Here is a 26,346-nt window from a genome sequence, read left to right as displayed (position 1 = left end):
AATAAACATTAAAAATTTTTAAAAATGTAAAAGTTGCCGAATGCCCCCTTGGGCAAAATCATCCCATTGAGAAATGGATGGCAGTATTGAAGTTGGCATGGAGGAGGTAGGAAGAGGCGGGTTCTGGATATATTTTGAATGTAAGGTGGAAAAGACTTTCTGATGAAATGAATGCTGAGGGTCAGATGCAAGAAAAAGAAAGAATGACTCCACTGGATAAATAAAATGTGATCTATCCAGAGGCACCTGGGTGGCTCAGTTGGTTAGGTGTCCGACTTCGGCTCAGGTCACGATCTCACAGTTCATGAGTTCAAGCCCCACATCAGGCTCTGTGCTGACAGCTGAGAGCCTGGAGCCTGCTTTGGATTCTGTGTCTCCCTCTCTCTCTCTGATCCTCCCCCACCTCATGCTCTGTTTCTCTCTGTCTCAATAATAAATAAAACATTTAAGAAAATGATATGGAAATAATTATTTAAATACACACATACATACATAAAATTTAGAAAGGGAATAAAGTATTGATACATGCTATAACATGGATGAACCTTAAAAACGATACTAAGTTAAAGAAGCCAACACAAAAGACCACCTATTGCAGGCTTGCATTTATCTGAAACATCCAGAATAGGCAAATCCATGGGGACAGAAAGTAAATCAGTGGTTGCTATTGGTCGAAGTGAAAGGGAATTGAGATGGACTGCTTATAGGTCCATGGTTTCTCCTTTAGGGAGAGGGGGTGATGAAAATGTTCTGGAATTAGATTATGGTGGTGGTACAGTTCTGTGACTGTACTAAAGCCAAAGTATTGTATGCCTTGAGCTTGTTCAAGGCATCCTGGAGAGGGAGTATGGACAGAGCAGAGGCCAGACACTGGGCCTAGGACTCCCCTCCACTTGCCAGCCATGTTGCAATGGGCAAGTAGCTGAATCTGGCCAAGGAGACTCATGGGGATATCTATCGGGGGTTTTCTGGGAAAGACTCCCAAGTTTTTAAAAAAGGACATGGGGCACCTGGGTGGTTCAGTCGGGTAAGCGTCTGACACTTCATTTTGGCTCCGGTCATGATCTCATGGTTCATGAATTCAGTGACAGTGTGGCACCTGCTTGGGATTCCCTCTTTCTCCTTCTCTCTGCCCCACCCCTGCTCTCTGGCTCTCTCTCTCTCAAAATAAATAAACCTAAAAAACGTAGGATGAAGACAGGATGCAGACAGGGATATTCTAGGTCTCAACACTGTCAGATGCAGGAGATTCTCAGAACTGAGGCTGCCATCTTGAATCATCAGGGAAGGCAGCCTCGTGACTCAAGATGGCAGTCAAGAGGAGGACAATGGCAGAGCAGATGGACGGGTGGCACCTGGGTCCCTGATGGTGCCACTCCATGAATTCACCAATCCTGAAATGGCTCTACCTCTGGACTTCTTGTTCAGTAGATAAAGTCCCCTTTTGAGCAACTTTGATTTGTGTTTTCTTTTTTTTATTTATAATTTTTTAATGTTTTATTTATTTATTTTTGAGAGAGAGAGAGAGAGACAGCGCAAGCAGGGGAGGGTCAGAGAGAGAGGGAGACACAGAATCTGAAACAGGCTCCAGGCTCTGAGCTAGCTGTCAGCACAGAGCCCGATGCAGGGCCTGAACCCACGGACTGTGAGATCATGACCTGAGCCGAAGTTGGACGCTTAACCGACTGAGCCACCCAGGCGCCCCGATTTGTGTTTTCTGTTACTTGCCAACAAAAGCATAGTTAACTGATAGAGCATCAAATGCTGCTGGCATATCAAGTGATACAAAGACAACATATGTCGGCAATATAGTGGTGAGTGTGGCCATCTCCCGCATAAGGAGAGGGCAGTGGCAGAAACTGTACTTGTCCCCCTGTATCTGCTTTCCCTTCTTACATACTAATGGAATTCTTAGCTGGGCTATGGTCAGAAGTTTGGGCCAGGAGATACGAGCAAGGCTCATGGTCATAGCCTTTAAGGAAGGAGCATGAGGGGCGCCTGGGTGGCTTAGTCGGTTAAGCTCCGACTTTCGCTTGGGTCATGATCTCGCGGTTCGTGGGTTCGAGCCCCGCGTCGGGCTCTGTGCTGACTGCCAGCTCAGAGCCTGGAGCCTATTTCAGAGTCTGTGTCTCCCTCTCTCTCTGACCCTCCCCTGCTCACGCTGTCTCTCTCTCTCTCTCTCTCTCCTAGAAATGAATAAAAATATTAAAAAAAAAAAAAAGGAAGGAGCATGAAAAAGCCCTCCATTTCTCCTTTCTTTCTCTTTTTGTTGCCTGTTATGGACTGAATGTATCCCTCCAAAATTCATGCTGAATCCCTGACCCCAAATGTGGCTATTTATGGAAATAGGGCCTTCAGGGGGTAATTTAAATTAATTTAGGTCATAAGGGTAGGGCCCTCATCCCAGACTATCCTTATAAGAAGAAACACCGGAGAGTGCACCCCACCACCCACGTGGGAACACAGTGGCAGCCATCGGCAAGCCCGGAGGAAGGTCCTCACCTGGGACTGAACCCTGCCAGAACCCTGATCTTGGACTTCCAGCCTCTCCAGAACTGTGACAGAATAAATTTCTGTTGCTTAAGCCTCACGGTCTATGGCATTTTGATGCACAGGTGACTGATGTATCCGCCAAAATAAAAGCGTGATGGCAGGAGCTGTGGTAGCCCTCATGGGCCATGAGAAGGAAGTCCTATGTTGAGGATGGCAAAGCAGGAAGGAATCTGAATCCTTAACTGTTATGAGCTGTTGTGCCAGTTCTGGATCTTCTACCAGGACTTGTACGTGAGAGAGAAAAATACAGGTGGATATTGGTTAAACCTGTTATTTTCTAAGAGGTTATATGACTGCTCAACAAATGTTCACTCTCTCTCCCCACCCCCTTTATGAGAGGGGTATATTTCCCCTGCCCTGCTGATAGACAAGAGGCTTGGCCATAGGACCTGCTCTAGACAATAAATACAGGCTTTAAATGTGCTTGCACGGTGTGACTTGGTTTGGGGGTTTCTGTCTTCCTCTGTAGGAGGTGCATTGTTCCTTTAGCCCTGGTCCTGGAATGAGACAAACCAAGGGCAGACCTGAACTTGACCCACAGCCCAAAAGGGAACCATCCCAGCCAACTTGCAGAACCATTGGAGAAAAATAAGGGTTGCTGTAAGCCACTGCAATTTGGGGCTTGTTTTGTTATCCACATGATTACAGCAAACACTGACAAATACAGGTTCTCTCCATTACCATATCAGAGCTCATATTCTAACTAAAATGAGGGATGAAAATCGTCTCTTGGATCTCATGACACAGAGGTCACTGGTGACGTTAGGAAGAGTTGCTACAGCAGAGCGGTAAGGACCAAAGGCAGTCTAGAGCAAGCTGAGCAGTGAGAGAGGTCAGGAGGCAGACATGAGTGTGCAGGTGTGAGGTCTGGCTGTGACAGGGAGGAGAGGGATGGGTAGGAGCTGGCAGAGGGGCCAGTGGAGTCCAGTGGCAGCATGCAAACAGATGCTCGTCTGCTTGGCTCTCCCTGGGAGAAAGAACTTGCTGATGAGCTGTGAGGAACGCAGGCAGGTGGCAGCCTCCATTTGTAATACCTTCCAAGGCCTGAGTGTCTGAGCCAAGGTCTCACTTCCCAGGCATCCTCCAGCCAGTGAGAGCACATGGCGGGGAACGAGCACCTGGCCATTTCTACCCTGAGGAGCCACCAGTCACAGGTAGAAAGGGTTTCCTGTGACTTGCTTGTAATGACAGAAACCAGAGGATGCTTAGAAGCCCAATGTGAACTCCCCAAAAAACAATCCAGTGAAGAAGTGGGCAAAAGACATGAATAGACACTTTTCCACAAAAGACATTCAGATGGCAAGCAGACACACAAAAAGTTGTTCACATCACTCATCATCAGGGAAATACAAATCAAAACTACACTGAGATACCACCTCACACTTGTCAGAATGGCTAAAATTAACAACTCAGGACACAAAAGATGTTAGCAAGGATGCAGAAAAAGGGTAACCCTTTTGCACTGCTGGCGGGAATGTAAACTGGTACAGCCACTCTGGAAAACAGTATGGAGGTTTCTGAAAAAAATTAAAAATAGGACTACTCTATGACCCAGCAATTGCACTGCTACATATTTATCCAAAGGATACAAAAATGCTGATTCAGGGGCACCTGGGTGGCTCAGTCAGTTGAGAGTCCGACTTTGGTTCAAGTCATGATCCCATGGTCCGTGGGTTCAAGCCCCGCATCGGGCTCTGTGCTGACAGCTAGCTCAGAGCCTGGAGCCTGTTTCAGATTCTGTATCTCCCTTTCTCTCTGCCCCTCCCCTGCTCACACACTCTCTCTCTCTCAGAAATAAATAAAAAACATTGAATTTTTTTTTTACATGCTGATTCAAAAGGGCACATGCACCCCAATGTTTATAGCAGCATTATTGACAATGGTCAAATAATGGAAAGAGTCCAATGTTCATCGATGGACGAATGGATAAAGAAGATATTGGTATATATATATATAACATATATAGATATAGATATAGATACAATGGAATACTACTCCTTGGTGATCAAAAAGAACGAAATCTTGCCATTTGCAATAATGTGGATGGAACTAGAGTGTATTATGCTAAGTGAAGTAAGTCAGAGAAAGACAAATATATGAATTCATTCATATGTGGAATTTAAGAAATAATAGAGATGAACATAGGGGAATGGAAGGAAAAATAAGATAAAAACAGAGAGAGGGAAAGACCAGAAGAGGCTCTTAAATACAGAAAACAAACTGAGGGATGCAGGAGGGGTGTTGGGTGGGGGGATGGGCTAGTTGGGGGATGGGCACTAAGGTGGGCACTTCTCGGATGAACACTAGGTGTTGTATGTACTCCTGAAATCATTATTACACTATAGGTTAAGTAACTTGGATTTAAATTAAAAAAAAAAAAAAAAACCTCAATGTGAAGAATCCAGTTGGGAAGGAGCAGCTGAATATGGGGGAGAGAAGACGCACAGATGGAGAGAGGGAGGTCCTTGACGAGGCAGACAGACATGGGGTCTGGACTGCGGGGGAACATCTCCTCAGGCCAGGGTAGGAAGGAGCGGGAGGAAAGGAGGGGTGGGCACAGATCCACGCGGGTGGGGGTGGGGGGTGGAGGGTACAGGTTTGGGAGCAGGGTGATGGCAGACCTCCCTTCAGAGAATTTGCTTTCTCTGAGAAATGGGAAGCAGGATCAGGCCCAAGAGCCAGGAGATAAGTCCTGCGAGGCGCTGGGGCTGTGTCTCTCTTTTCCTCTCTTGGCCTCATCTTCACAACCTGAAGGATAAACAGCTTGGTCTACACCTCTAGTCCCCAAACTTGTTTAATCCTCCGGAATTTTTCAAAAATACACTTTTGAGGGGCCCTACCCATGAATCTCTGGGGGCAGAAATGGGAGGGAAAGAATCTGTATGTACGTATACACACATATGTATATATACATATATTTTCTTTTTAATGTGTATTTAGTTTTGAGATAGAGCAAGTGAGAGAGAGAGAGGACAGAAGATCTGAAGTGGGCTCTGTACTGACAGCAGCAAGCCTGATGCGGGGCTTGAATTCATGAACAGCGAGATCTTGACCTGAGCAGACGCCTCAACTGACTGAGCCACCCAGGTGCCCCCCAAAGAATCTGTATATGTTTTTAAAATGGCCCCAGGGCCGATGGGGACACACTGCCCTGGGAAAGGGAGAGGCGTTTCAGCTTTGAGAGTTTGTGGTTCCAGTGGGAAGGTGCAGAATTCTAGCACAGCATTTTATGGAAGCTGCAAACTATAGAGTAAGGCACATGCCACTTCTTGTCACCTACAACCACAAAAGCCCTGAGGCCCCAAAGGTAACTCAAGAGGAACAACAGTAAGGAATAATCAGCAGCAAGATAGGGGCCATGCCTGCACGGGAAGCCCACCGCATACACTCTGGCTCCTGTGACCATGTTCCCAAACCCCAGTGGGACGCGGGTCAGGGCTTAATCAAGGGGACACCCCACCCCCCGCCCCAGGGCAACAGTTGGAGCAGGGCTGTTGCAGGAGCTCAGGGATGCTTGGCGGAGCTGTCTTTCTGAAACCTGAGCCCTGGGGTAGGGGAAGGGGAAGGAGGGGCTGCCTGGCCCTGGGAATCCATGCCTGCCCCCTCCCCACCCCCTGTGCCCCAGCCCAGAGCTCCTCCTCTGCCTGAGTGCCCCTTCTCTGGGGCTGCTTCAGAATGTGCGGTCAACTCCACTCTCCCTTTGCCTCCCTCTGCCCCTGAGGTCGGGTGGGGACAGGCTGGGGCCACCTGTGAACTCCATGGACGGGGACTTTGCCTCGGCTCATCTTCCAGCTTTGGAAAGAAAAGAAGAAAGGTCTGTGCTGATTTGCATTTGGGGGATTCTTCCCCCTCCTAAACTACTGGGGGCAGAAAAAGTGATTTGAGATTTTACCTTGGATTTACTGTGGAAGAAGGGACAGAAAGAGACCAGAACATTCCCCCAGGTATGAATACTTAATTTTTGCTTGTGTGTGTGTGTGTGTGTGTGTGTGTGTGTGTGTGTGTGAGAGAGAGAGAGACAGAGAGACAGAGAAAGGGAATGACAAGTTTTGTGCTGGTCAGATGTGGAATTGCCCTTGATGATCTCCTGGGCCCCTTCTGACTGCTTCATTATGTGATTCTGCAGCCCTAAACTTCATTCAGTCATTCAACAAACATTTCCTGAGTGTCTTCCCTAAGCGAGATGCTGCTGTTGAACAAGACCTGGCACCGCCCAGAAAAGGACCACAGATAGTAGTACCAATAGCAATGGCTCCCACAAACATGGTAGGTCAGGCACTGGGCTAAACCTTCTATAAACTTTAGCTCTTTAGGGGCACCTGGGTGGCTCAGTAGGTTAAGGGCCCAATTTCAGCTCAGGTCATGATCTCACGATTTGGGAGTTTGAAGCCTGCTCCAGATCTCTCTCTCTCTCTCTCTGTCTGTCCCCTGCTTGTGTTTTCTCTCTTTCTTTCAAAAATAAATAAACATTTAGGAAAAAAAAAAAAACTTTAGCTCCTTTAACCTAGCCACAATTGTCAGAGCCAAGTATATTACTGACCCCATTTTTCAGATGACAATAGTGAGGCTTAGTGAGGTGAGGTCACACAGCTAGTAGATGGTGGAGCTGATGCTTCTGACCACTGTGTTATGTTGCCTGCCCCACACCGTAAAGGTGCAGGAATGAAGGGTGGGGAGGGAGTGTGAGAGCCTCAGAGTCACAGTTCCCGGAGGGCAGGGAACAGTTAAGCCTCATCTCCACTCAGGGTCCCAGGGGGTGAGGCAAGGCAGGCCCAGATCGCTCTGGAGGCCCTCATCACAGATTGGCCCTGGGGGCCGCCCCTCCTTAGAGTCCTCAACCCCCATCTCCCAGCTGCCCCAGGCCAGGCAGAGGGAATACAAAAGCTGATTATTCCGCTGGGGGCTGTTCTGGGACCCATGAATGGAGTATTGAAAACCCCGCGTCCACATCCAGATAGGCTTTCAATCTTTCCCCAACCAGACTGTTTGTACACCCGGACAGAGGCCAAGCCAGGGGGAGATGGCGGGTGTCTCCTGCTGGGCAGTGTCCCCCTCTCATTATAGCCCAAACAGACCCATCCTCTAAACCAGACCCCATCTTCCCCCCTCCCCCAGCCATCGCGTCTCTGTCCACACGCTGTATTGGCCTCTTCCTGAAGGTCTGCCAGAAAAGGGGACATGGGGTCTTGTCAGGACACAGCTTACATGGTGCTAGTGTCCACTGAGCTATACACTTAAGATTTACGCATGCTGGGGCTTGTATACCTCAATCCAAAATTTATTTTTAAGGAATCTCTACACCCAATGTGGGGCTCAAACTCACAACGCTGAGATGAAATGTCACATGCTCTTAAGGCACCAGGGTGGCTCAGTCAGTTGAACATCCGACTACGACTTCAACTCAGGTCATGATCTCACGGTTTGTGAGTTCGAGCCCCGCCTTGGGCTCTGTACGGACAGAGTGGAGCCTGGAGCCTGCTTTGGATTCTGTGTCTCCCTCTCTCTGCCCCTCCCCTGCCCCTGCTCACATTCTGTCTCTGTCTCTCTTGAAAATAAATAAACAATTAAAAAAAAAGAAATGACATGCTCTTCCGCTTGAGCCAGCCACACACCCCTACTCAATCCAAAAAATATTTTTTAGGTTTATTTATTTATTTTGAGAGGGAGAAAGTCAGACAGAGAGAGAGAGAGAGCAGGGGAAGAATAGAGAGAGAGAGAGAGAGAATCCCAAGGAGAATCTGATGTGAGGCTCAAACATACAAACCTTGAGATCATGACAAGATCATGACCTGAGCCGAAACCAAGAGAGCCAGGTGCTAACCTAACGGAGCCACCCGGGGAACCCCTCAATACAGAATTTAAAAAATAATCTTCAAGGCCTTCCCACCCCAAGAGGGCAGAACCTCTCAAATGGCACCTACTTTCCCAGCCCTTCACTACTTTGGCATATTTTAGTCATGGGAACCATACTTCCTTGATTGTTTTTTTTTTTCCCTTAAATTGATTAATCTCTTCTAATTTATTTATTTATTTATTTATTTATTTATTTATTTATTCAGAGAGGGGAGATGGGACGCAAGTGAGTGAGAGGCAGAAAGAGAAAGAGAGAGAATACCAGGAGGGAGGGAGGGAGAGAAGTGGGGCTCACCCAAAGTGGGGCTCATGCTCACCCAAAGCAGGCCATGAGCTCACCCGTTGCAGGGCTTGAAGTCACAAATCGTGAAATCATGACCTGAACCAAAGTCAGATGCTTAACGAATGAGCCACCCAGGCTCAGGCACTCTCATTTATTCTGATATATATTAACATTTTAAATGTTGTTGTTTTTTTTTTTTTATTTCTAGGAGAGAGAGAGAGAGAGACAGCGTGAGCAGGGGAGGGTCAGAGACAGAGGGAGTCACAGACTGAAACAGACTCCAGGCTCTGAGCTGGCAGTCAGCACAGAGCCCGATGCGGGGCTCGAACCCACGAACCGCGAGGGGGCGCCTGGGTGGCTCAGTCGGTTAAGCGTCCGACTTCAGCTCAGGTCATGATCTCATGGTTCGTGGGTTCGAGCCCCGCGTCAGGCTCTGTGCTGACAGGTAGCTCGGACCCTGGAGCCTGCTTCAGATTCTATATCTCCCTCTCTCTCTGACCCTCCCCTGCTCACACACTCTCTCTCTCTCAGAAATAAATAAAACATTAAAAATTTTTTTAAATAAACTTTATATTGCTCCAATTAAATGGAAAACCTGAATCCTTTGCCATAAATAGAAAGCACTGTAAAAAAAATGAAAATAGGGGCGCCTAGCAGCTCAGTCAGTGAGGCATCTGACTCTTGATTTTGGCTCAGAACATGATCTTGGGTCAGATCATGGTCTCAAGGTTCGTGGGTTCAAGCCCTGGGCCAGGCTCCACGCTGACAGTGCAGATCCTGCTGGGAATTCTGTCTCCCTCTATCTCTACCCCTCCCCCCCAATAGAGAAAGAAAGAAAATGTTATGTGGATTACCAGTGGCACCAGCACCAGGCTTTAGGTTGCGTTGCCCTGGAAGATAAACTCTGAGCCCACGGCACAGACTCCACTCCCCCTCCCCCCCCACCCGCCGTCTTGGTTTGGGACCAGGCAGCCGTCCAACTTCGTCTCCTGCCACTTGCTCTCACACACCCTCTGCTCCAGCCAGACCTGACTCCTCATTAGAGTCCTGTGCTCCATCCTTCTCAGATGTCTCAGCTGTTGCCCCTGCTGCCACCCCCACTCAGAATGCCAAATCCAAGCGGAAATGTCACGTCCCCGCCCCCAAAGCTCTCACTGAGCCCCTTCCAGCTGGAGGAAGTGACTTGGGATCTTTAATTCCAGATGTTCCAGCTGTAACTTCTCCACCACCCCTTGATGGGACCATCTGAAAGGCCATCCACTGGCTGGATGCACGAGGAAGCAGAGATGCGACTTGATACCCAGCCAGCAGAGAAAAGCAGGGGGCGGGGCCTGGGAGACTGGGGCACTGGCTCTTCACGCCTCCCCCCAGCCCTGTCCTTCCTCCTCCTTTTGCCGCTGGGTGAGTGCCCTCCCCCAACCCCTAACCCTTCCCTTTTCTGGCTCTCGGTTTTCCCTGCTGTAAAATTATGGTTTGTAAATGACATGCTTTCCGAAGTTCTTTTCAGCTCTGATATTTGCTCAGCGTTGATGAAATCTAAGGATCTGTCTAAGTTGGGGAAGTGGAGGGCTCAGTGCTAGAGGTGAGGGCTCAGTGTAAACAGGGTCTGGGCAGTGATGGGACATCAGAAATAGGGAAGGAAGGAAAGAAGTGGGTTCACCAATGGCTGTTGGAAAGGCAGTTGGTGGAATACATAGAACCAAATGACCTAGGGACCATCCTAAGTTGAGAAAGAAGAAACTGAGTCTCAGTTTCTTCGTCTGTAAAATGGGCACACTAGTACACACTTCAGAGCATTGTTGTAAGGATTCTGTGAGGTAATGGACGTGAAGGTGCCTGAGAACTGTAATACCCTGTGCACAAGTGAGGGGCTTTTTTATAGGCTTGTCAATTTCCCAGGCTAACAGTTTCCCTGTTTCCTACTGCCTCCCCCCACCTCAGGCCCTGTGCCCAGAATTGTGTGGTGAAGAAGAGTGTGGCTATTTGGGTTGGAATCCCAGGTCTATTCTTTGTTTGCTGTGTGGCCTTGAGCAAATTGCCAAGCCTCACTAAACCTGAAATGTTCCCATGTGTGAAATCCTACCTACCTTATATGTTGTTCTATTGGTTAAGTGAGCCAGGCCACATAAAGCAATGGGCACAGTGCCTGGCTTACACAGAATGAGGGCTGAAACAGAAGAACTTGTATAGGTAAATCTTTTAGGGGATATCCTAATAAATCCCAAAGCCAATTGGCACATTTAAGGCAGAGCTACTGACCATCTGCTGGGTAATAGGCTCTGGGCAGGGGGCCCCAGGCAGAGCCACATCACCAGGCAGAAGGCCCAAGAAGGCTTGGAAATGGTGTTCAGAGAGCACTTCTAGCTAAGGGCTCCAGGAAGGCTCTCCAGGCACAGAGCTGTATCTAGAAGGATCTGCAGGCTCAAGTGAGCTGAACTGTTAAAGCAGATCAGACCCAGAGAAAAGACTGATGGGAGATTAAGAAGTAAAGGAAGGCGGGGCTCCTGGCTGGCTCAGTGGGTGGAGTGTGTGACTCTTGATCTTGGGGTTGTGAGTTCCAGCCCCACGCTGGGTGTCAAGATTACTTAAAAAAAAAAAAGATTATTTAAAAATAAAATCCTTCAAAAAATAAAAAAAAAAAGAAGTGAGCGGAAGCTGGTTAAAAGGCTTTGCAGAGAAAGCTCAGGATCTGGGACTCCTGCAGGAAATGGGGGGTCTTTGAAGCACTTCACAGTGGAGGAGGAGAAGCAGACAGACCCCCGTTTCAGGTGGGGAGAGAGAAGAGAAGCTTGGAGAAGGCAGGGGAAGTGAAGAGGAGGGGGATGATGGTAAAGATCATGGGGGAGGGGAGGCTGTGTTCCCAGTGTCAGGTGACCAAGGGAGGGGGCAGAGGGGAAAATGCTCTTCCTCATTCTGTTTCAGCCAGCGCCCTACAGCCCACCCCACTGCCCTTTCCAGGTAGGTGCCCCTACCCCTCCTGCCCACACCCTGCCCTGCCCCTCAGATGCTCAGACAGAAGGCCCCGGGAATGACAACTAACCAGCCCTCGGTAACTCTAGATGCCCCCAAAGAAATTGCGCTAGTCTCCCCATTTTGCAGAGAGGGAGAAATAAGGCCCGGAAGGGACTGACCATAAGGCTCCCACGGCTTCGCAGCAAGGTGGGCGTCCTGCACATCAGGCCCAGCAGTCCCCCTGGTGCCAGCCCAACCCTCTCCACAGAGCTGAGGCTGGTGGGGGGCCCGAGCCGCTGCCGGGGGCGCCTGGAGGTCTTGCACGGCGGCTCCTGGGGCAGCGTCTGTGACGATGACTGGGATGTGGTGGATGCCAACGTGGTGTGTCGACAGCTGGGCTGTGGCCTGGCACTGCCCGTGCCGCGGCCCCTCGCCTTCGGCCAAGGCCGAGGCCCCATCCTGCTGGACAACGTGGAGTGTGGAGGGCAGGAAGCTGCGCTGAGCCAGTGTGGCAGCCGAGGCTGGGGCGTCCACAACTGCTTCCACTACGAAGACGTGGCTGTCCTGTGCGACGGTAAGCAGAGACCTGTGACCCGGGAGGGCGGGCAGCAAGGTTGTAGGCTGGACGAATGAAGGGACTGGCGCGTAGACGAACAAGCCCGAGGTGGCATTGCAGAGGGCTGGGGAGGAGCCCCGGCCTGGTTGTCAGGGTCCCAGAGGCCCTCCTGCCTCATTGTGCGATCTTGGCTGAAAGAAAACCAGCATTTCTGCTTCTGTGGAGGGCCTTGATGGTTCCAGAAGAACCCTCTCCCATTTTAAAAATCAAACAATTGGGGTCAACCCTGGCAGTGAGGTTCAGAGACTTGGTGAGGAACTGCAGCAGAAATCTCTGAGAGGCATTGACCTTGAGAGTATTGGTTCTGGTTTTTAAGAAAATCGTCTGTTGTGCTCATTAAAACACAGACGGTGGCCCCCGTCCCAGAGTTTCTGATTCTGCAGGTCTGGGGCAGGGCCTGGAAATTTGCATTTCTAGTATGTCCTCAAGTAATGTGATGTTGCTCTAAGAATGGAAAGAACTTATCTGAAGCTACTGCTTTCTGGACTCAGGGGGGCCCCTTCTCCTCTCATACCCCAGGGTTCCTGGCTTTGACCCTTTGTGTGGCCAGAGGCCCTATGGCAGGTACCTTAGGGGTCCATGCCCTGCTGCTCACACATCCGGTGTGAGGATGAAGAACAGAAAGATCCATGTATCCTCCTCCCTTCCACCCTGCTTCCTTCCCAGAATTCTTGCCCACGGAGCCCCCAACAAGGAAAGTGTTAACCAGTAGGGTGCCCCCTACAACTCTTCAGAATGGGAAAGGTAAGTAAGGGCAACATGGGGGACCACCTGGGTCTGAGAAGGATCCCGAGAGAAGTCTGCCATCCCTACCCTAGATGGTGGGAAGAGAGGGATGACCAATGGCTGAGCAGTCATTCCCTTCCCATCCTGCCCCTTGCAGGCCCCCAGGCTGCTCACAGTCTGGATAGGGAAAGAGGAGCCATTCCTGGGGGATGATTAAAAATAGTCAGCACAGGACTCCTGGGTGGCTCCATTAGTTAAGCGTCTGACTCTTGATTTTTGGCTCAGGCCATGATCTCATGGTTTGCAAGTTCAAGCCCAGTGTCAAGCTCTGTGCTGATGGTACAGAGCCTACTTAGGAATCTCTCTCTCCCTCTCTCTTTGCTCCTTTCTCTTGTACTCTCTCTCTCTCAAAATAAATAAATAAACTTAAAAAAATAATAATCAGGGGCGCCTGGGTGGCTTAGTTGGTTAAGCGTCTGACTTTCGCTTAGGTCATGATCTCGCGGTTCGTGGGTTCGAGCCCCGCGTCGGGCTCTGTGCTGACTGCCAGCTCAGAGCCTGGAGCCTGTTTCAGTCTGTGACTCCCTCTCTCTCTGACCCTCCCCTGCTCGCGCTGTCTCTCTCTCTCTCCTAGAAATAAAATAAAAATATTTAAAAAATAATAATAATAATAATCAGCAGAGGGCACCTCGGTGGCTCAATTGGTTACATGTCCAACTCTTGGTTTTGGCTCAGGTCATGATCTCACTGTGAGTTTGAGCTCTGTGTCAGGCTCCACGCTCCTGGTGCAGAGCCTGCTTGGGATTCTCTCTCTCTCTCTCTCTCTCTCTCTCTCTTTCTCTCTCTCTCACACACACACACACAAAATAAACTATAAAAAAAACTTTAATGTTTTATTTATTTCTGAGAGAGAGAGAGAGAGAGAGTGTGAGCAGGGGAGGGTCAGAGAGAGGGGGAGACACAGAATCTGAAGCAGGCTCAAGGCTCTGAGCTGGCTGTCAGCACAGAGCCTGACCAGGGCTCCAACCCGCATGCTGTGAGATCATGACCTGAGCTGAAGTCGGACGTTTCACGGACTGAGCCACCCAGGCGCCCCTCAGAATAAATAAACTTAAAAAAAAAAAATAGCACAAGTTGCTAGAGAGGTGAGGACCGGAGCTTAAACCAATGGGAGAGTCAGATATGTACAGAAATACGGATAATGATGTAGAACGAGAAAATGAAAAGTACTCCAAAAGAAGGGCAGATTTAAATAGGCAAGGAAGCCAAGAAGAGGAGGAGGATCTCCTCTATCAGAGATCAGGGAGGACTTCCCAGAGGAAGAGTTGTTGGCAATTCACCGGGAAAGGTGAGGCTCCTTTCACTGCAGTAGTAAGTAGTAGTAGTGAGGGAACAGAAGAGTGTAGACCAGTGCAAGGCTGCTTTGAGGCAGGAAAGGACACAGTCAGAGCCAGTCTGTCCTGATCCCACAAACCTCCCCCACTCTGGGACTGTGAGGAGGAAGTGCCCTAGGGTAATTGGGTGAGCAGCTTCTCTTTGGTCTTAGGTGCTGGGGCCCCACGCACGGTGGCTACGTGGAGGGCCAGCGGCATTGGGGAAGCATTGGGTTAGGTGCACTGCTGGAGGGGGAGGCAACAGCCCTGTCCGCCCCCGACCAGGTGAGGGCAGCGTGCGCCTGGTCGCGGGCGCGGGCCCCTGTCAGGGCAGAGTTGAGATCCTGCACGGTGGCCTGTGGGGCACCGTCTGCGACGACGACTGGGGGCTGCCGGATGCTGCCGTGGTCTGCCGCCAGCTGGGCTGTGGGGCGGCCCTGGCCGCCACCACCAACGCCTTCTTCGGCTATGGCACGGGGCACATCCTGCTGGACAACGTGCACTGCGAAGGCAGCGAGCCCCGCCTGGCAGCCTGCCAAAGCCTGGGTTGGGGTGTGCACAACTGCGGCCACCACGAGGACGCCGGCGCGCTCTGCGCAGGTGCGGGCTCGGGGGCGGGCTCGGGCGGGGAGGGGGCGGAGCCCCGTTCTGACGCGGACAGGGGCGGGGCTTGGTGGCTGACCTGAAGCTCCCCAGTGCTCTCCAGGAAGGCCCCAAAATTACTTTTAACATCTCAGTACTGCTCCAGAAGTGCCTTTGAAAATCCCAGTACTCTTTGTGGTAGGTGTCACGGTATTGTGCCACCAATACTCCAGGTTTATCTAGCAGCACCCCAAGAATGTCCCCAGAATTTTCCAGCAATTGCTAAGTACTCTTCATGGAATACTTCAAAGTAATAGTACTCTAGAATTACCCCGAGCTACTCCAGAATTCTCTCGCTGTAGCCCAGGTACGTCCCCCGAATTACCTAGCATAGCCTTATAATCCCTTCTAATCTGTAATTACAATAGTGTGTTCACCCACCTGGTCCCTCTGCCATTTTGAGAGGTTTTTCTGGGCAAATACGGATAATAGGGCCAGTAATGGCACTTCACAGATGGACTCCGCTCTACAAGATATAAATTGTTTGCCCATGCCTCACAGCAAACAAAGGGCCATTATTCCGGATTTACAGATGGGAAAGTTGAGGCCCGGTGAGGCAGAGCCCTACCCATGGTCACATAGTCCTGGCAAAGCCTCAGCTAACCTTGCTGCAAGGTCTCCAGCATGACCCTTGCCTTTCTAGTCCTGTTTTATCTGTAAGATGGGGATGAGTCTTGTGCTATAAGCCCCTGGGGACTGTGCATGGCCCTCCCTGGTGGGCAAGGCCTTCTCTGTCTCTCCTTCTTGGACACTGGAGAGAAATGAAAGCATGTCTGTCAAAACCCTTTATAAACTGTGAAGTGTACACCTGTGCACCAAAAGTAGATTACAAACACCGACAAGTAGGGCAGATCTCCTTGGACCCCAGCCCCGCTCCATCCCCCCACCCCCACAAAAAGTAAAATCTGTTGTGTTCTCCAGGGAGACCCTCCCATCCTCCTGCCAGCCCAAGGTTGACCAGGAACCAAAACCTTGGCCTGTGACCCTGCTCCCTTCTCTCCTGCTCTAGTCCTGGGACCCCCGACTCTCACCGCACTACCACCCTTGGCCACCAGAGAGGACTGGGCCTGGCACACAGAGCCAGAAGGTAAGGAGTCCAGCCTTCCAGGGCGGTATGGCAGAGGCAAGGCAGGCCGGGCTGGGAAGTAGAAAGGCCGTGTGGATCTCCTGGAAGGGGGACCAGGACTTTCGGCCAGATGGTAAAGAGGTGGGTGAGAAGATCACGAGCAGATGGAGCAAGGATGAAATCCAGAGCTCTGAAAAGTTGAGCAAGGTGGGAGGAGAGAGTAAGGGATTTCTTCAAAGCTCGGAGGTACAGTTTCGGTGGCTGCTGAGGTTGGAAATCGAGAGACCCTGTGAGGGTTGAGCTGAAGGCTGAACGAAGGCTAGAAGCACATTTGAATCCTACGTGGAACTATCACTGGGAGTGAAATTAGAGTAACACCTGGAAATAGGATTCGGTTCATTCCAATCAAGTTTCCTGAGGACCACCCTGGGCAACACGGCGACACTAGGATTGAGGCTGAGTGTGGGGTGCAGGTGGGGTACAGCTGGGGGGGCTCGTAGGCAGAAGGCCTCCTTGTCCCCTTCAAACGCTCTAGAGGCCCTGTCTCTGCAGCTACAGGAGTTGGTGCCCTGCCTTCCAGGGAGATGGCACTGTTCACCACAACTACCTGGGTCGCGGGGAAGAAAAGTAAGTGGCAGAGCCAGGGTTCTGTGCGGGTGGGAGAGGGTGGGGGTGGGTCTTCGGCCCCAGCACAGCCCCCTACGGCCGAGGGACTGTGCGCCCCGCAGGCGGACGGTTGCGGCTGGTGGGCGGCCCGGGCCCGTGCCGCGGCCGCGTGGAGGTGATGTACGCCGGGGGCTGGGGCACCGTGTGCGACGATGACTGGGACTTCGCGGATGCGCGTGTGGCCTGCCGCGAGGCGGGCTGCGGGCCTGCGTTGGGCGCCACCGGCCTCGGCCACTTCGGCTACGGGCGCGGCCCCGTGCTGCTGGACAACGTGGGCTGCGCCGGGACGGAGGCCCACCTGAGTGACTGCTTCCACCTGGGCTGGGGCCAGCACAACTGCGGCCACCACGAAGACGCCGGCGCGCTCTGCTCAGGTGAGGTGGTGGCGGGCCCGCGCTCAGGCGCGCACCTCCGCGCGGGCGGGGCAGCGCAGCACGGCCCCCCGGGAAGAGGCGAAGCCGCACGCAGGCGCGTACTGCAGCGCAGGCGGCGTAAGGCGGGCTCTGAGAAATGGGCGGGGCCATGCGTGAGGGTTGTCTGCGGCACTGCAGCGTGAGCGGCGCCGGAGAGGACGCGCACTCCGCAGAGAGAGGCGGAGCCCGACCACCGACGCGCTCTGCGGCTGCGCAGCATGGGCGGAGCCGGGAAGGGAGCGCCCTCTGCAGTGAGAGGGGGTGTGGCTTGGGGAGGGCGCACCCTCTGCGGCAGACAGGGGCGGGAGGGAGAGGAGAGGCGGAAAGCTAGGGACAAAGTCTGGAACTCTGTATGAAGGGAGGGGCAGGGGCGCTTTTTCTCTGCTGAGTCAAGGGCCACCCCGCAAAGCTCTAGGAAGCCGAGAGAGTTGATCGGCTTTCGGGGAGCAAGCGTCTGACCTTTGGGAATCAATGAAAAGGGGTGTCTGTATAGTTTGACCTATTTTAAAATGCCCCTGTTGATTGATTGGTGTGGGAAGTGAGATCTTCACCCTCCTTTGGTGCCCTTGGCCTAGTAGCCTTGGTCACAAAGAGGTAGCTACCAAGGGTCTGCTTTGGATCCCAGTGTGAAAGAATTGCAACCCTATTTCTGATCCAGGTGGCAGAGAGCAGTTCTCATTTAGGGTTCCCTTGGGAGGGTAAAAGGTAACCTGGCCTCAAGGAACATGTTCCGTAATGTGACAGCCACCTCTTTTTCTTTGTTCTTGCTGAGCCAGGCCCAGAGGAGCTGGGACTGCAAGTCCAGCCGGACAGTTCTGAGACCACCCGGGCGCCCACTCCTCGGCCCAGGGACGGTAGGTGCCCATAGCCGCAAAGATGGAAGTAGAGGCTTTAGGATCCCAAGGACCAGAATTGGGGGAGATCACAGCCTGAGGTTACACAGCTCAGCAGATTTGTACCAGGTTTGAGAACCTTTGTTTTGTGCTAGTCTCTGTTCTCATTAATAAGGGTTTGGTGTCCAGAAGAGAGAGGTGGGTTTTAAGGGAGCAATCTTAGAGATTTCTAGAGATGGGACCAAAATAAGGGGCTCCTTCCTGAAGAGAGAAATGAAAGAATTCACTTTTAAGCCTGTGGGTGAGGGGAGATGATGACCCTGAGGGGACAGAAGCACAGTCTCCAGAGAGCAGCACTGGGGTTGAGGGTATGGGATTATGAAGAGAAGACTAAGGAAGGGGCAGACATGAAGCACCCAGCAGAGACACAGCACCCCACAAAGGCTTGTACACGTATTCCAGTCCAAAGACTGAGTCTAGACTGCCGCCCAGCCTACTTTAACTTGATTTGTCTGCCCTCGTCCATCAGCCCCCAGGGCAATGTGGTGTCTAACACCACTACCCTTTGCCTCTTCTGTCTGCCCCTTCCATGGCCTGGCATCGGCCAGCTCCTTCTAGCCCTGGGCCTTGTCTCTCCACAGGGCACCTGCGTCTGTCCAATGGAGCCCACCAATGTGAGGGGCGTGTAGAACTCTTCCTCGGGCAACGGTGGGGCACTGTTTGCGATGACGCTTGGGACCTGCGGGCAGCCACTGTCCTGTGCCGCCAGCTGGGCTGTGGCCAGGCCCTGGCAGCCCCTGGCGAGGCCCACTTTGGCCCGGGCCGAGGCCCTATCCTCCTGGACAATGTCAAGTGCCGTGGGGACGAGAGTGCCCTTCTGCTCTGCTCTCACATCCGCTGGGATGCCCACAACTGTGACCACAGCGAGGATGCCAGCGTCCTGTGCCAGCCATTGTGACCCAGCCCATTCTGCAGACCATCTATTCTGGGAGCCTGCTGTGGCCTGCCCCTCTTCCTCCAGGAAGCCCTCCTCCTCTGACAACTTCAGTTCACTCTACTCTTCCCTCCTCTTGCCTGGGAGAGGGCCTGCTCAGATAGTGTGGTCCTGCATGGGGGAGTCTGGCTCTACCCATCACCTTCTGGTGTGACTTCACCTGTCATCAATCACTGTGGGCCTAAGTCAGTAAGAGCTCCCCCTTGCTGCTCAGCCAGAACATAAAATGGGGGGAAGGGAATGACTCATAACTCTTTTCTTTGGTGGGGCTCCTGTTACAGCACCTTGCCCTCAGGGGCTCTCTGTAAATGGAGTATCCCCCTCTCCCCCACCCATATTGGGATCCCCAAGAAGAGGGAAGACAGGAGAAACCCACAGCTCTTACCTTAGAATGCCTGCAGCTGCAGAAGAACCTGGATCATTACCTTGGCCTTCTCCTTGAGGGCCCAGACTCAGATGGTGCTTGGCTGGACAAGGGGACTGGAGGGGCCAAAGCAGGGACAGTGGCCCCTCCCTGCAGCTGGAACCAGCATCTCTGATTTATGCTGCCCCCACCGCAGAGCCTCCACTTTGCAGTAGCGAAGAACCCTGGGGGCCTGTAGCCACCTGTTCATAGGTGCCAAGTCAATAAAGCATTGTCCTTTCCCCCCACCCCCCACGTCTTTTTACCTCTGGGCACAAGTGTATCATTTGTGGCAGCACGAAAGACTGGTTAGGACTCTCTGAAAAAGATGGGTTTGAGGATGGAGGGCTGTTCGAGAGCATCATCAGAGAGCTCTCAGCAGGCCCATGGGGCTTGGAAATGCTGACTCACGGTGTGAGGCCTGTACGGCCCCTAAGGGTCCTCTAGCCTGTCCCTGCTTTCCTTTTGCACATAGAGAAACTTAGTTCCCGGGGAAGGAAAGGGTCAGCTCCAAGACACTGCAAGGTGGGAGAGGAGCAAGAAGAACAAAACTGGAGAAAAGGTAGAGAGGTACGAGCAAAGCAGCACGGGGGTGTCTGTCTCCAAGGGCAGAAGGAAGTGGGCGATCTTGCCAGAGCCCCTCTCAGCCCCACAGTAGGTGACTTGCCTAGAGCGACTGTCGTGGTCAAGCCTCTGCCCTCCACTTCCGGCACACAGGCGCTCTCCTTCCCTATGGCTGTTGCACCAAATCCTCACAAACTGAGTGGCTCAAAACAAAACAAATTTATTACCCTACAGTTTTTGAGGGCGCTAGTCGGAAGTGGGTCTCTCTGGGCTAAGTTCAAGGTATTGGCAGGATGGTGTTCTTTCTGGAGAATCTAAGGAAGAATGTGCTTCCTTACCTTTCCAGCTTCTAGATCCTGTCTACCTCCCAGACCTGCTCACGACCTCCTTGTAGCCAACAGTTACATCACTTGGACCTCTGCTCCCACCATCTCATCTCCTTTCCTGACACTCCTGCCTCCCCTCTTCCATCCTCTGAAGCCCCTTGTGATGATATTAGGCCCTGGATAATCTGGGATACTCCCCCCCACCCCATCTCAAGGTCCTTAACCTAATCACATCTCCAAAATCCCTTTAGCCACTTAAAATAACACTGTTCAGGAGCTCCAGGGATTAGAACATAGACATCTTGGTGTGGGGGGAGGGCATTATTCTGCCTCCCACAGGCTCCAGACCTGGGTTCTGGCTCCCAGCCAAGGAGTGAGGCAGACACTTTAGCTCCAAAGTCCATCAGCACTTGGCAGTAATGGCTTTGTCTCCATTTGTCAGGGAGCTCCGAGACCCACAGTGTCATTGGAAGGATGAGGACCTGAGCAATGAAAGGAACAAAAATACTTAAGGACTCAGGGAGTCAGGGCAGAGGGACCAGCCAGCCTGTAGCCCCCAGGTCTGAGGGCAGCACGCTCAAATTCCCCCTAGCCACTGCGACCATGCCGACATTCAAGTGTGCGTCTCCCTCATCCTGAGAAGTATCACAGCTTCCCATTCCTGGATTCCTCTTTCCTATCTAAATTTTTTTTAATTTATTTTTAAGAGAGAGATAGAGACAGTGTGAGCAGGGGAGCATCAGAGAGAGAGGGAGACATAGAATCCAGAGCAGGCTCCAGGCTCTGAGCTAGCTGTCAGCCAGCACAGAGTCTGACACAGGCCTCGAACCCACGAACCATGAGATCGTGACCTGAGCTGAAGTTGGACACTTATCTGACTGAGCCACCCAGGCGCCCCTCCTCTTTCCCATCTAAACAAAGCACTTTCATCAATTACCAGTGTTCTGCCAATTTATCCTGATAGCAGCCCTATAAGAGAAGTAATCTCACCCCCTTATACAGCCAGGGAAAACTGAGGCTCAGGGAGAGAAACCAATTTGTCCAAGTTCTCAGAGTGGACCCATGACAAAACCTAAGATTTATTAATTTTCTTTTAAAGTAAGCTCTACACCCAATGTGGGGCTTGAACTCATGACCCTGAGATCAAGAGTCACATGCTTTACCCACCGAGCCAGCCAGGTGTCCCCTAAAACCTAAGATTTTGATGCCTCTCAATACTGGTCACAAACATGTCCAATGCACCCCTTCCTGGCACATGGTGAACTTGTACTTCCCTGCCCTCTTAAAGTGAGGCATGGCCCTGCGGCTGGCTTTGGCCAATGAAACATGAGTGGAAGAATCCCTCATACAGGAGCCCTCAAGGACCTGAGCACAGTTCGCCAAATTCCTTCCTTCAGGGTGACCAGTGACGTTCCTCGAAAGTGGAGGCTCCGTGCACCTACGTCCCTGAGTGAGGGCCGCCAGGAGCAAAGCCTCTGTTGACTCACGATGGACGTAGAGCGAGTGAGAAACAAATCTTTGTAACAGGGGCGCCTGGTGGCTCAGTCGGTTAATCTCCGACTTGGTTTCCACTCGGGTTATGATCTCATGGTTCCTAGGACTGAGCCCTGCGTTGTGCTCCACACTCAGCATGGAACCTGCTTAAGATTCTCCCTCTCCCCATCTTGTGCACTTACCCTTTCTCTCTAAAACAAAACAAAACAAAACAACACGAACAACAAAAACCTGGGTTTCCCTGTTTGGTAAGAAGCACTAACCAACCACTAGCTTAGGCCAGGAACCCGGGTGTTATCCCCAACAATCCCCAACTCCCCCAACATTAATTAGTCGCCGAATGTTACTGATTCTATCTCCCAAACCTTGCTGGAGCCTGTTCCCTTCTCTCCATCACCACATTTCTTACTACGGCTTCTTCACTGTCTCCCTGTCTCCAGCCCATTCCCCATGCCACAAGGACAGAGAGCTGTTTACAAACCTGACGGTACCACTCCCCTGCTCAACCCCCTCCCATGGCTCCCCAGTGCTCTTCCTCAACTCTTCAGCTCAGTTCACAAGGTCCTGTCCAGCCTGGCTCTGCCTGTGTTTCCGGCATCATCTCTTGCCACGTGCTGCCAGGATCTTGCCAGGCTGAACTACTTTCAATTCCTCTAATGTCTGGGCTCCCTTCCCACCGGGCCTCTGCACATGCTGTTCTCTCTGCCTGGGATGCACGTCACCCTCTCCCCTCCTTCCCCTGAGTCAACTCTTACTTAGCCTCGCGTCTCAGCTTTCATTTTCTCCAGAAGGCCTTCTCTAATACCACCTCCTCCTGGTCTGGACTGGAAGCAGCCAGCATCGCACCCTGTACCTCCCCACGGACAGTACTCACCCCTGCTGAGACTGCTGACTTGGCTGTCTCCTCTACTAGCTCAGGGGGCCTCTGCGGGCTGCGGCTGGGGCTGTCGTGCCCAACTTCGTGCAGAGGACTACACATACAGTAGTTGCGCAAATAATGTTTGTTGGGTGAATGACATGAGCAAATATTTCTGGAGCACCTGTGTGCTACGCCAAGCACAGTACCGTGCTCTGGGGCTCCAGAGCAAGAAGAAATCTAAAGCAGGTTCCTGTCGGCATGGCACAGATTACTATTCTTCAAGAGAAAAAGACCAGTGATAAGCCAATGAACATACAAAGAGTTGAGAGAGGGGTGTCGGGGTGGCTCAGTCAGTTAAGTGTCAGACCCTTGATTTCAGCTCAGGTCATGATCTCACAGTTGTGAGACCAAGCCCCGCATTGGGCTCAGCATGGACCACAGAGTCTGCTTGGGATTCTCACTCTCCTTCTCTCTCTGCCCCTCCCCCTTCATGCACAGACTTGCCTACAGGCACCCTCTCCCTCTCTTTCTATCTCAAAATAAATAAATAAACTTACAAAAATAATCGAGAGGGGTGCCTGGGTGGCTCAGTCGTTTAAGCATCCGACTTCGGCACAGGTCATGATCTCACGGTTGATGGGTTCAAGCCCTGTGTCGGACTCTGTGCTGACAGCTAACTAGGAGCCTGGAGCCTGCTTTGGATTCTGTGTCTCCCTCTCTCTCTGACCCTCCCCTGCTCACGCTGTCTCTCTCTCTGTCAGAAATAAATTTAAAAGAAAACATTAAAAAAAAATAATCGAGAGAATTTGGAGCTAGTGATTAGTGCTGTAAAGAACATAAAGTAGGTGTCCTGGTAGAGACTGGGTGGTGGGGCAGGGTCCTCAAGGAGGTGAGGCTTGAGTTGCGCCTCAGTAATGAAAGGGAGGTGGCCACGAACCTTGTGGCCACAAAAAAGGTTGGGGGAAGAACATTCCAAGTCCTTCAACGGGGATTTAGCCTAGCCTGGAGATGGGCCAGAGAGAAGGACATTCTATGGATTGGAGCAAAGAGGAATGTGTTAAGAGAGGAGTCAGAATAGGTGGTGGGGGGCAAGATCACTTGGGGCTTTCTAGCGGTGGGGAGACGTTTTATTCCAAGGGCAATAGGAATCCATTGGAAAATGAGTGACACAGGTGCCTCAGGCGTCAGGCTCTTGAATATCTTCCACCTCTTTCAACTTGCTGAGTGCACCTTGCCTTTCAAAGTTTACTTAAAAGGACCCAGCCATGTATTTCCTGTTACAGTAGGACACCCAGCATCCCTCCGAGAAACCCCAGGAATTCTTCAGGAGCTTAGATTCTGCCAAGCACTCCCAACTTTTGCTGATTTCTGAATCTCCCATCTGCTTTTGCCTCCGCTGTGACTCTCCTTTGTCCTGTTCACTAAGCCCCTTCGTTCCTGGTTGCACCAATTTCAGGCTGTGCCTCTACCACACTTGGCTGATGGTTTAGAGCAAGGACCCAACAACCGATTGAAAATTGAGAATCAGATACTTTGCTTTCACAAAGCCCTTCTATATTCATATACACCACCACCACCACCACCACCACCCCACACATTCACATGCCCAGATAATGTTTACTCATTTTCTCTGCTCTAGCCCTTATGGCCTACCCCAGTGCTGAGACCCTCCTTTTCTCCTGCTATACTTCTTTCCCTCTCCTCTCTGTTTTGCAAACCCACTGACTCCCGCATTTTTTGTTCATTGTCTTTTTTTCTTTTTAAATAACGGTTTTGAGAGAAAATCCGCATATCATAAAGTTCACCCTTTTAAAGTACACAGTTCAGGAGCTTCTGGGTGGCTCAGTCGGTTAAGTGTCTGACTTCGGCTCAGGGCATGATCTCGCGGTTCGTGGGTTTGAGCCCTGCATCAGGTTTTGTGCTGGCAGCTCGGAACCTGGAGCCTGTTTTGGATTCTGTGTCTCCCTCTCTCTCTGCCCCTCCCCCACTCATGTTCTGTCTCTCTCTGTCTCAAAAATAAGCTATAAAAATTTTTTTTAATAAATAAAAAATAAAAAACTTAAAAAAAAATAAAGTGCACAGTTCAGTGGCTTTTTGAGTATATTCACCGGGTTGTGCAATCATCGCCACTACCTAATTCCAGAACATTTCATCACCCCTCCCCGCAAAAAACCCTTATACCCATGAGCCATCACTCTTCATTCCCCTTCCCCCAGCCCCTGGCAACCACTAATCTACTTTCTGTCTCTGTGGATTAGTGTCTTCTAGACATTTCATAGATGCAGAGTCATGCATTAGGTGGCCTTTATAGTCTGGCTTCTATCACTTACAATAATGTTTTCAAGGTTCATCTGCATTATAGCATGTATCAGGACATCATCCGTTTTCTGGTGATATAATATTCCTTTGTATGGACTCAGCCAATTGTGTTTATCCATTCATCTGTTAGATGGACACTGGGGCTATTTGTACCTTCTGACAATTATGAATACTGCTGCTATGAATATTGACATATAAGTATCCATTTGAGAATTTTTCAATTCTCTTGGGTATGTACCTAGTAAGGGAATTCCTGAGTCATGTGGTCATTCCATGTTTGACATTTTGAGGCACCACCAAACTTCTCCACAGTGATTGCACCATCTTACATTCCCACCTGCAATGACCTGCATTCCAACACTCCACATCCCTGATAACTCCCTATTTAAAAAAAAAATTCTTTTTTTCTTTCTTTTTTTAAAAAATTTTTTAATGTTTTATTTATTTCTGAGAGAGAGACAAACAGACAATGTGAGCAGGGAAGGGTCAAAGAGGGAGGGAGACACAGAATCTGAAGTAGGCTCCAGGCTCCATGCAAGCTGTCAGCACAGAGCCCGATGCGGGGCACGAACCCACAAATTGTGAGTTCATGACCTGAGCCGAAGCTGGACGCTTAACCGACTGAGCCACCCAAGCAGCCCCACCCCCCAAAAAAATTCTAAGACAAAACCAAACCAAAGTCTAGCCATCTTGGTGGTTGTGAAGTGGTACCTCTGGTTTTGATTTGCGTCTTTAGTTTTTAAGTACTCTTGGGGCACCTGGATGGCTCAGTTGGTTCAATGTCTGACTCTTGGTTTCAGCTCAGGTCATGATCTCACAATTTCGTGGGTTCAAGCCCCGCATTGGGCCTGGGCTGACAGTGTGGAGCCTGCTTGGGATTTTCTCTCTCCCCTCTCGCTGCCCCTTCCCCACTCACGCTGTCAATGTAAAAATAAATAAATAAACTTTTAAAAATTAATGAAAAAGAGTTTTATTCTCCATTGACTGAGCCAGCCAGGCGCCCTGCACCTTTTTAATGACTAATTGTGTGGAGTATCTTTCGTTGTTCTTACTGGCTATTTATATCTCTTCTTTGGAGAAATGTCTATTCAAGGCCTTTTGCCCATTCTTCAATTGGGTTCTTGCTCATTCCTCATACAAAATTGTCTAGCTATCTTAGCCAAAGCCTGGCCTCCAGGGCTAGCTTTACAAAATTGCCCTTTTTGTTTTGCTAATCAAAGTTGGCTCTCCTAATTGGAATTTTGCTGCCTTCTGTGTATCTATGTCATTTTGTCTTATTTTCATAGTCACAACCTGAGGATGAAGGTAAAATCCTTCTTTGATTTTACACAGGCGTCTTTGGGGATTGGCCAGGATCACACAAGTAGTTAACTAGGGGGAAAGATTTGCAACCAGAGTAGTTAAATTCCCC

General features: G+C 50.9%; 1 protein-coding gene across 1 annotated transcript; it reads left to right on the top strand.

Annotated features, from left to right (window-relative positions):
* Positions 1–9,924: 9,924 nt before the first annotated feature.
* SSC4D (scavenger receptor cysteine rich family member with 4 domains) lies at positions 9,925–19,605 on the top strand. The gene is made up of 10 exons (XM_039243518.1): positions 9,925–10,090; positions 11,612–11,647; positions 11,910–12,215; positions 12,924–13,001; positions 14,642–14,956; positions 16,008–16,085; positions 16,617–16,691; positions 16,793–17,104; positions 17,920–17,997; positions 18,618–19,605. Exons 1-10 carry the CDS (start codon positions 9,925–9,927, stop codon positions 18,932–18,934), a joined length of 1,761 nt encoding a protein of 586 aa, XP_039099449.1. The 3' UTR covers positions 18,935–19,605.
* The last annotated feature ends 6,741 nt before the right edge of the window (positions 19,606–26,346 follow it).

This window comes from Hyaena hyaena, unplaced genomic scaffold (assembly GCF_003009895.1).
Source record: "Hyaena hyaena isolate Hyena2069 unplaced genomic scaffold, ASM300989v1 scaffold_228, whole genome shotgun sequence".
Classification (NCBI taxonomy): Eukaryota; Metazoa; Chordata; class Mammalia; order Carnivora; family Hyaenidae; genus Hyaena; species Hyaena hyaena.
This window is presented reverse-complemented; position numbering and strand designations above follow the sequence as displayed.